General features: G+C 43.5%; 1 protein-coding gene across 1 annotated transcript in view; it reads right to left on the reverse strand.

The window, feature by feature from the left end:
* Positions 1 to 11451, reverse strand: part of NT5DC3 (5'-nucleotidase domain containing 3) — a 67034-nt gene that overhangs the window by 27229 nt on the left and 28354 nt on the right. The window contains exons 2-4 of the mRNA XM_017540317.1: positions 9085 to 9269; positions 1852 to 1926; positions 1323 to 1378 (exon numbers count right to left, since the gene is read on the reverse strand). Coding sequence (XP_017395806.1) covers positions 1323 to 1378; positions 1852 to 1926; positions 9085 to 9269 — 316 coding nt within the window. The remainder of the gene's footprint in view (positions 1 to 1322; positions 1379 to 1851; positions 1927 to 9084; positions 9270 to 11451) is intronic.

Here is an 11451-nt window from a genome sequence, read left to right on the forward strand (position 1 = left end):
AAAAAAAAAAAAAAAAAAGGTCAACGGACAAGACCTTCTGAGTCATAATGTAAACAGTGACCGGTACAACCACCAGAACCTGAGATCTGAATGCTATGAGAGGAATGAGACTGGAGAAGTGGGAGGAGGTGCCAGAAAGCTAAGTCCTCATCTGTCACAGCAGGGACAATGTCCAGAATCAATCAATTAGAAAATACAAGAACCAACACATTACTTAAAAAATCTAAAGACTTAAAAGCTTTTGGGGGCAGAGGGGAACACAGAATGATTGCTGCCGTCCCCGTGACACCTTTAATCTTGTTTGACTCTGACTCAATGCATGTTTCACTTTGATTTTAAAAACAAATAAATAAGCATTAATTTTAGCAGCTTGCGAGAGAAGAATGGAAGCTAAGATATGCATACTTTTAAGCATAAGCTGTGCACCTAAATACAAAGCACACTCCTAAATCCCCTTCCAAATTGGAGAATAAAAAAGGCAAAACCCTCCATTTTAAAAGTTACAAAGATGGCTGGGCGTGGTGGCTCACACCTGTAATCCCAGCACTTTGGGAGGCTAAGGCAGGTGGATCACTTGAAGTCAGGAATTTGAGACCAGCCTGGCCAATATGTTGAAACCATGTCTCTACTAAAAATACAAAAATAAGCTGGGCACAGTGGCGTGTGCCTGTAGTCTCAGCTAATCGGGAGGCTAGGGCAGGAGAATCTCTTGAACCCGGGAGGCAAAGGCTGCAGTGAGCCTAGATCGTGTCACTGCACTCCAGCCTGGACCTCATGGTGAAACATCACCTCAAAAAAAACAAAGTTACAGAGACTTCGAGCTAAGTGAAGTACTTTTACTAATTCTAATAAATAGGCAAAAAAAGAAAAAATAATCTCAATATCCAAATACCCAAATAGCATGGTGGGAAGGAGAACCCGGTTCCCTCAGCCCCATAGCCCTCCTGCTCCAAATCTCCTCACCAGGACCCTCCCTCAACTTGCCAGCCAGCACCTGTTCTCCCTACAGTCCTCCAGACTGCTTCCTAAGGCTCTGAGCACATTTCTATCATCACCTCTACCACTGTGAACTGCAGTCAGGTTTACTTACATGACTTCTAACCCACACTCTGAGCTCCTTCAGGGCATCTGTGCAAACAAAGCCCTTAGCACCTAGCATGGTAGCAGGCCTCAACAAATGCTCTTGAAAAAGTGTGTGAATGAATGAACGTATCATATCCACACTGCAGCCCTTCTCATCACTCAACAGTCAGTGGGTCCTGAAACCCAAACCACCCGGTTACTTCACCTGGTAAATTAAATGTATCTCCTCTTCCTCTTACCTGTAGACAGTTCCCAGCTGGATGTAATGAAAAGCATCAATCTTCATTAATACTGCCTTTAAAAACATAAACACATGCACATGTAAATAACGTATAACTATCTGCATATTAAATGAGCAATCCAGCTGTCATCATAAATCCTATCAACATTAGGCTGCCCTAACAAGGAAGCACACACTGTATGTTCCTGGAAGGAACATGTTGCTTGTTAATTAATGTGCTGTACAGCTCTTTAAAGAAATGGCCTATCCGCAAAAGACAGAGAAAAAAAACAGATATGGCAACTAGTTCCTCCTCAAAACACCAAAAATGACTACTAGAAATAAACAGTACCTCCTAAATAGCTAATTGCATTCATGCTTTTCTAATACATAGTCTCTTCCAGAAGATTCTATCCAAAGATATGCAAATAATTTGGTTCTGCAGTCCCAAATAATTTAAAACTCATTTACCCGTTCAGTACGGAAAAGTACCAAGAGTACATTTTATTTCCAATCATTAAACCGTAGAAAAACAGAAGTAAACCTACCCGCTGCACATCATAATGAAGTCCACGGATTGCAAAATTTGGGTCGTACTCATACTTCCGGATTTCTGCTGGATACTAAGAAAGAAGAAAGGAACTGGTTTTAGCCAACAATGTACTAAGTGCAAGATCCCGTCCAAATCTGGCCCCTGTACAAAGGCTCAGGTAGTTGATACAGCAGTGGGAAGGTGGGGGTCAGAAGAGGCAGACCACAGCTTGTCCCTCCGTTTCCAGTCCAAGTGCCTCCTGGCAAGCACCCCCGGTCAGAGCCTTCCACCCTGCCCCGCGCCCGTCCATCTGCCCAAGCACAGGCTGGTCCTCCTCCCCTCCCCGCCAACTTCTCTCAACTCTCCTCTCTTTCCCTCCCCTCCCTGTGTCCCTAGACTCCCAGATCCTTAAGACCCCGGTAACATACACATCAGCTTCATCCTCCTTCCATCACTCCCCTCCTTTTATCTTCAAGGCTGCTGCAGAGAGGCTGGAATGTCCCCTCTAATACTGGAATCACAACTTTACACAAACTCCTTGTCAGCCATCCATTCAACTCACATGTGAGCACCTCAATGTGGCAGCCCCCTTAACGGCCCCACTACCAGGTTTCATTGAGAGACCCAAGGTGAAAACTTCTCAGAGGGAGGGCCTCTCCATAGAGCTTTCAATACTTTTCTCATCTGGACGGCTGGCCACTGCTCCCCTCCAGCTAGGGAACCCCACAGCTGTCAGACACAGCACTCCCCACACTAGGCCTAGGGAGGCTTACGGATACTGCCTGGCACTGTCTCAGAGCAGCTTTGAAGGCAGCGGATATGGTTTGGCTCTGTGTCCCCAGCCAAATCCCATCTTGAATTGTAGTTCCCATCATTCCCATGTGTTGTGGTAGGGACCTGGTGGGAAGTAATTAAACCATGGGGGCGGTTCCCCCCGTATTTACAAGATCTGATGGTTTATAAGGGGAAATCCTTTCGCTTGGTTCTCATTCTCCCTCTTGCCTGCTGTCAATGTAAAACGTGCCTTTCCCCTTCCACCACGATTGCGAGGCCTCCTCAGCCATATGGAACTGTGGGTCCATTAAACCTCTTTTTCTTTATGAATTACCTGGTCTTGAGTATGTCTTTATCAGCAGCGTGAAAACGAACTAATACAGCAGCCCAGCTCCCCTAGTATTTCCTATTATCAAGCCATTTCTCACGCTATGCAAAATTGATGGCTCCTCCTTAGTGACTGCGGTATCTAAGTCCTTACCTCTCTCCCTAAATCTCAGAATTAGGACACCAGCTACCTGTTGATGGCACTCATCTGTGGGCACCATTTCTACTGCTACTACACAGCAGGCCCGACCATCCCCATTTTATACCGAGGGGACATCAGAGGTTCTGAACGAAACAAGCTGGGGTATGGTGAGGGGGGAGTCAGGCTGGGTCCTTCTCCCCTGCTCTCCCTACCACCTCTCTGCCCTTATAGCGCAAGCCTGCAGGACAGAAAGTCTATTCCTGAATCTAGAGAGGCGACATCACCAGGACCATCCATTGTGATTCAAGTTACTTAAGTTAAAACCCAGACAACTATTCAGATGCCCGGAAACCTCCTTTCATGGCTGAGCTGCTAACATTTCACGGCCAAGGTTCCATTTGTACAACAACTCCTGGGACCACCAGGCTGACCCACGTGGAGCAACTCTTCAAGTCAAGCTGCACGAAGCACTAACTCAAATGTCACGTTTGGGATCAGTTATCCACTACCTGCCATGTGTGCCAAGAAATCACCAAATTCACATTTCCACTCATGGGCGTTCCCAAGAATTGAGAACACTGTGTATGGTCCTGCATTTTTGTAGACATACTTCACAAGCTGACACAGAAAGCAACACCCAGCACCCTGGATCTGCTTACTGAAGCGGAGCCAAGGGACTTCAGCAGCTCTGCAATCTACTGTTCAATTCATGGCTGATGGATGAATGAGACGACAGACAGGAAAGAAATATTTTAATGTATCACTGACAGAGGTGCCTTCACTGAGCATTTGCTACCTGCCACACACTAGACACTTTCTATGACTTTTTTTATTCCTCACTGCACCAGCATGAAGGAAGCAGGGCATCTCATGCCTATTTTACTGTTGAATAATCTAAAGATCAGGGGCAAGGAATTTGCCCAAGGTCCCACAGCTAGACAGTGGGCTCAACCACTATCTAGCAGCTGTGGGACCTCACGCAAATTCTGAGGTCGCACAGCTAGGAATTGAATCCAGGTCTGTGTCACATCCAATTCCACTCCTACCCACCACATAATCAATTCTGAACCAACTCTGAGCCACCATATACTGAACACTCATTGCCACCCCGTCACAGCAGCACCTGCCACCTCAGAGGAGCTCAACAAATTTGCTGGAAGGATTTGCAGTTACGAGTGGAGTACTGACTATTTTAGTTGATTGCTGGCACATAAATAACAGTGTGCGTACTGCCAAAAAGTCTGGTGGTCCTTTCTTTAAATGAAGCTTATCTGGGCTCCCCAGCAGGACACGCCCTCCACACGCTCACTCTCCCCTTGCCACTCACTCTCAATGTTATTCTTCGGGAGCCACCCCTGAGAAACACACCCTGTTTGTCTAATGGTCCAAAGACCACAGTGAGTGACTGTATTAGTCCTTCTCATGCTGCTAATAAAGACATACCTGAGACTGGGTAATTTAAAAAGGAAAGAGGTTTAATTGACTCATCAGAGCACTGGCCCCACATGAAGCACAACTCTCTCACTTACCTGCGGAATGCACAGACGCATACATCAAGTGTTTACTGAGGACCTACTTTATGCCAGGGTCTGGGAACACGGCAGTGAGAAAAACTGACAAAGGTGTCTGCCCCTACAAAGTTCCCATTCTACCTGGGGAGGCAGACCATACACAAATACACACATTGAATACAATGCCTCGGAGTGTATGTTCTACAAGAATATGCAATACAAGTGTTCACGGATCTGGAAAAAAAAAAAAAAAAGGACCAGGAGCAAGCCTCAGGCCATCTGGGAGAAGAAAGAGTGCCTCGGGGCACAGGAAACAGCAAGTCCCAAAGGCAGAAGTAGGAAAGGGTTTGGAGGTTCAAGGAGCAGGAAGGGAGGAGGGAAGGAGGCTAGGAGGCCCTCACTATGATGGAATGAAAACCACACTTCGCCTCTGCAGTCTTCCTCCCCAAAACCATAACCCAGGCTAATCATGAGGAAGAGGCACACAACACCTGATTGGCACTCTTCAAAACTGTCATGGTCATTTAAAAAAGCAAGGAAAGTTGGAGAAGCTGTCAAAGCCATGACAATTAACTGTAATATGGTGTCCTGGAGGGAAACCTGGAGCAGGAAATGGGCATTCGGTAAAAACTGAAAATATCCCAACAAAGTATGGACTTTAGTGAACAATAATGTATCAAGATTGGTTCTTCAGTTGTAACAAATGTACCTTAGTCAAGCGTTAAAGTTGGAGGAAACTGGGCATTGGGTATATACATACAGGAACTCAGTATTTGCAACCTTTCCATAAGCCTAAAACTATCCCAAAAGTTTATTTAAAGGAGAAACAGAGCACAGCATTTGCTGAGATCAGACATGGATACAGAGTGTGAGGGGTCACAGCCAATGCTTTGGATATGAAGAACCAGGTGATCAACGGTGGCAACTAATCAGAAGAAAATGTGGACTAAGGTGTGAAGCTGAAAGATGACATTGAGACCTCTCCTACCCCTCCCTTGCTATTCCTTGGTGGACAAAATCAAAATACAAACAGTTATTACTCAATTTTTTGAAAATTTCCATTTTTGTAAAAATTTGTTCTTATTTTTAAAAAAGGGTAATTATGAAGGAGCTGGAACTTTTTATGTTTGCTTTTTGGAAAGACATTAATCGCAAACTTACTGTTCTATGCCTGTGCATCTCAAAAGCAGATGTCTTTCCATCTCTGCTGCCCTCCAAAGTGCATCAGTCTTCGCTGGAAAAATGGCACTGAACTCAGTGCATCTTGGAAGAATTATTTTGTTTAATCAGAACAAGAGAAAAATGTGTATAATTGACTCTACTAATATGCCTGATAAAATAACTGTTATAATTTCTTTTAGTTGTATCACAGCAACGAACAGACATAAAGAGAATGAAATTTCAATGATCTTAAATCTAGAGGCATTTCAAATAATAGTGACTGCAGTTTTTATTTTATCCATCTATTTCATCTATCTTCCCCTCAAATTTCATAAATTTTTTATGTTCATAAATTTTTTATTTTCATATTTTATCTGCATCTGAAAAAAAAAAAAACACCATAGGATGGAAAGGTGTTAGTAACCCCATAAGACAGGCAACGTGCAGTAGAGGAGAGAATACAGTCGTCTGGAAACAGACAGACCTGAGTTCAAACCTGGTTCCGTCTCATACCGACCTACAGCCTTGATCTAGTAGCTTAATTTTCTGAACCTCAGTTTCCTCAACTGTACAACAGAGACAACATGTGTGTGCAGGGTTGTTGTGCAGATTATAAATAATAATGTATTAATAAATAGCTAACATTTATTGAGTGTTCTCTATGTGCCATCTACTTTACATATATTAATTCATTTATCACAGTGACTGTGAGGAAAGTACTATTACTACGCCCATTTTACAGAGGAGAAAATTGAGGTCCAGAGAAATTGAGTGAGTCAATCAGATTATGTAGGAAGTAACTGATGAAGGCCAGAATTTGAACCCCGACAGTGAGGCATTAGAACCTGTTCTTTCAGGAGCTTGTGGACAATCAATGAACAGTGTCATTGGGATCATGGCTTGCTTTTAATAAATGACATCAAAGTTACAGAAATCACTGCAGCTAACCTGGAACTAAAATGCCAGCAACAATGTAACACCCCTTCGGCTCCACTTTTTAGGGGGTGGTGAACAGACAAGATGGGTGGCAGGCAGGAAGCAAGGTCTGAACCACCTCATTCTCAGTTGGCTTTCATCTCCAGGATCCAGGAAAAGGACCACAGTTTAGATGGAAGAAAGTCGTCCCTCGAACAAACAAGACCTGGGATGCCAAGCAGCTGGGGGGTTTTACATCTAATAAAGTGGCCATAACTAAAGAAAGCCAGCTGTTGGCTTAGTGGCAGAAGGAAAGCTTCTTTTTGGCCAATGCCATTACTGCATTTTGGATATGGACAAAATGAGTTGCTCAAATCCACTGATAACCAAAAACTGAGGGGGATCAGAAAATATGCTGAATCAAATGGTCAGGATCCAAAACTGATGAGAACTTTGGCTGCATTAATAAAAGTATGGCATCCAGAACCAGGGAGGTGATGGTCTCCTTCCATTCCACTCTAGCCAGACCCCACCTGAGGTAACAACTTCAGTTCACAGCCTCATATTTAAGAGGAACAAACCAGAGCACACACAAAGGAAAGTGACTAGGATGATGAAAAGAGGACAAACAAGAACGGTTAAGAGAGCTAAGAACGATCAACCTGGGAAAAGAGAAGTCTTGGAGGGCGTAGGCTGGTCTATACGATACTTGCCCATTATACATCCAGTACTCAAACGGTTAGATATAAAATAGAAGTTTGCATAATTTGGGTTTAGAAGTTACTCATATCCACCCTCAGCCCTCCTTTGCTGCAAACTCCTTCAAGATTTGGCTGAAGTATCACCTTCTTCTTTGCTTCCCCAATTCCCTCAGGCAGAGAAAGCTGTTCTAACCAACACAGTCAGATACATTCGAGGGCTAAGGAGACTTCCATTAGGAGGCTGCATAATTGATTTGCTTCCATGACTAATGATACCACTGGGCTGCTGGTTCCTCATGGGCACTGCCTGTCTCCTACTCATCTTTATCTTCCCAGCTTGCATTGCAGGGCTTGGCACAAGGGAACTTAAGAAATGTGTGAAGGAATAAATCAAGGAAGAAAAGAGGTCAATGGTGAAAACTGTATGAAGGCAGAACTGTTCAACCCATGGAAAAACTTCTCAAAAAACAGAGCCAACTCCCAGAGCAACGTGTGCCTGTCTGAGATGGAGATCTGAGCTGTACTTCCCGGGCGGGGTCTCCAAGGGTACTGGCCCACATGACTTCTGAGGACACCACTTATCCTGCTTCCTGAAATGTATACTCAAATCAGACTAGAAAAAAAAAAAATGGGCCAGGTGCAGTGGCTCACGCCTGTAATCCCAACACTTTGGGTGGGCAGATCACAAGATCAGAAGTTCAAGACCAGCCTGACCAACATGGTGAAATCCATCTCTACTAAAAAAAAAAAAAAAAAAAATTAGCCAGCTGTAGTGGCGGGCACCTGTAATCTCTGCTACTCAGGAGGCTGAGGTAGGAGAATCACTTGAACCCGGAAAGTAGAGGTTGCAGTGAGCCAACATCGTGCCACTGCACTCTAGCCTGGCAAGAGAGAGAGACTCTGTCTCAAAGAAAATAAAAAAGAAAATGCTGGGGTTGCATATTTTCTTTTTTCCCTTCCTCAATAAAAACTCTCAACGATACTATGTATCCAAAGAAAGACATTCAAATATGCTTTACTCTTAGCAATTCAAATCGGTGTTGAAGGTAAAACATCTCCTATCGTTTGAGGAATTCCTCCTAACCAGAATTCAACAGGCTGCCAATTTATCAAGCTCAGGGAGACATCGTGTTGTTCCGTGAAAGACGAGAGTATAAATATCTACAGCCAAATCTTCACTAATGCACGTCTTAGGAAGGTCTTTTGCCAAAAGACATCCAAAGGTTTTATTTAAAAAACAAAAAGCCAAACTATCTTCCAGGCTGGTCGCAGTGGCTCACGCCTGCAACCCAGCACTTTGGGAGACAGAGGCCAGCCGATCATGAGGTCAGGAGTTCGAGACCAGCGTGGCCAATGTGGTGAAACTCTGTCTCTATTAAAAATTAGCTGGGTGGGGTGGCGCACACCTGTAGTCCAGCTACTTGAAAGGCTGAGACAGGAGAATCACTGGAACCTGGGATGTGGACGTTGCAGGGAGCCGAGATTGCACCACTGCACTCCAGCCTGGGCGACAGAGCGAGACTCCATCTCAACAACAACAAAAAACCTATCTTCCAGATAGGAGTTACTTGGAAATTTGGAAGGGAACAAAATCTACTTATTCATTCAGCAACAACGTATTAAACGACTTCTCTGTGCCGGACGTGGAGTCATGTCAGCTCAAGGCTGTTCTAAGGGGGAAGGGGAGGGAGAAAACTGAACTTTCCCTAGGATCTTACCCGGTGTTCATTGATGAGAAGGTCCCGCGCAGCATTAAATATCAGCGTGTGGAGGTGCTTTGAATAGAACACCAAGGTGTAATCATAATCGAAGCCATAGATTTCGATGTCCGACAGGCTCATTTCATTGTTTGAGAAAATGGCATCTGGATTCAACAAGTTGCTCATAATGGAAGGAACCAATTCTGGAAATTAGAAAAATACATTATACTACATAATGAATAAAGGTTAGTATGCTTTCTAAAGAAAAAAAAAAAAAGAGTAAACTAGACTACAAAAGAGAATTGCTTCGCCTTGTAAACATGCTGGTGAAGGAAGCCGGCCCCAGAGGACCACATGTTGCATGACGCTCATAAGCAATGTCCAGAAATGACAAACCCAGAGGCACAGAAAGGAGATGCATGGTTGCCTAGGACTGCTGACTGCTAATGGGCACAGAATTTCTTCTGTGGTGAAGAAAATGTTCTAAAATTGATGGTGATGATGGTGATGGTTTTGGGGGATTGAGATGAGGTCTTGCTCTGTTGACCAGACTGGAGTGCAGCGGCACAATCACAGCTCACTGCAGCCTCACTCTCCAGGGCTCAAACGACCTCCCACCTCAGCTTCCTGAGTTGCTGGGACTACAGATGCCCACCATCACACCCTACTGTTTTTTGTATTTTTTGTAGAGACAGGGTCTCCCTATGTTGCCAAGGCTGGTCTTGAACTCCTGGGCTCAGCCAGCCCAACCATCTCAGCCTCCCAAAGTGCTGGGATTACAGACGTGTGCCACCGTACCTGGCCAGTGGTGATGGCTGAACACCTCTGTGAACATACTAAAAACCACTGAATGGGACACTTTAAAAGGGTGAATTGTATGGTATATAAATTATGTCTTAATAGGCCAGGTGCAGTGGCTCACACCTGTAATCAGCACTTTGGGAGGCCGGGGTGGGTGGATCACCTGAGGTTGGGAGTTTGAGACCAGCCTGACCAACATGGAGAAACGCTATCTCTACTAAAAATACAAAATTAGCCAGGCATGGTGACACATGCCTGTACCCAGCTACTCGGGAGGCTGAGGCAGAAGAATCGCCTGAACCCAGAAGGCAGAGGTTGCAGTGAGCAGAGATTGTACCTTTGATTGCACTCCAGCCTGGGCAACAAGAGCAAAACTCCATCTCAAAAAAAGAGAAAGAAAAAGAAAATGTCTCAATAAAAGAACATTTGCTACTGAAAAGAACACTTGCTTCAACACCACAAAAAAAGATTTCTTTGGTTTAAAAAAATACATGTTACCGATTTTAGAAGGTAAAAATATAGATAACAAAATGTAAATATGACACGTCATCTCACTACCCAGAAAAAACTACTGACATTTTATGTATTTGCTGCCAATATTTTTCTATGTATATATTGCACATAGCTAACATCACACTATGTGTACAGGTTTGCAATGAGCTACATTTAATATTCAATCATGATCCTCTTCTCATATCATTAGAGACTTTCTGAGAATAAACGTGAGACTTTGATATATATTGGTGTGCCATCATCAACCTACTATGGGTTGAGTATCCCTTATCCAAAACGTTTGGAAACAGAAGCATTTTGGATATCAGATTTTTTCATATTTTGGAACATTTGCATTTTATCTACCGATCGTGGCTCCCCAATCCAAAAGTCCAAAGTCCAAAATGCTCCAATGAGCATTTCCTTGGAGCCTCCTGTCAGCATGCAAAAGTTTCTGATCTTGGAGCACCGTGGATTTTAGATTTTCAGATCAAGGATGTTCAACCTGTACTCTACGTTACACAATTAAGTTTTTTCCTATTTAATAAAAATAACTTTGCAATAAGCATCTTCATGTGTTAATCTTCACCTTTCAGATGATTTCCTTCAGAGGGTTTTGTAGAAGCGTGACTACCTTCTACCATCAGGGTCCACTGGACATTAGGTTTGGGTTTCTTTTCTGAGCAGTTCTAACCATTTGTAAGCACTGCTACTTCATGATTTCTGTTTTTTTTCCTTGGAAGCCTTTCAAAAATTCATTCTACTTTACAATTTCCATGAGTCCACTGGGCCCTTTTAAAAAATCTAAGATGCAATAGGTGATGTTGGTGATCTTATTTTTCTAACATGCTGAAACACTTTTATTATTTTATCATCCTAAGAATTATTTCATCATTACTGGTCAATTATTGGCACCTATGATTTTTTAAAAGACTAAGAAAGCAGGAGAATGGTAAGAGATCCCTTAAGATAGTGTAATTGTGAAATAAGTCATCACTATGACATCATCCATCAGTTCTCAATGCATTGCCCAAAGAATTTTGCATCACTTTCAAAAAGGGATAAAAGAAGTCATCTTCGCAGGGTTTTTTT

The sequence above is a fragment of the Cebus imitator genome, unplaced genomic scaffold (assembly GCF_001604975.1).
Source record: "Cebus imitator isolate Cc_AM_T3 unplaced genomic scaffold, Cebus_imitator-1.0 Scaffold8, whole genome shotgun sequence".
In the NCBI taxonomy this organism is placed as follows: Eukaryota; Metazoa; Chordata; class Mammalia; order Primates; family Cebidae; genus Cebus; species Cebus imitator.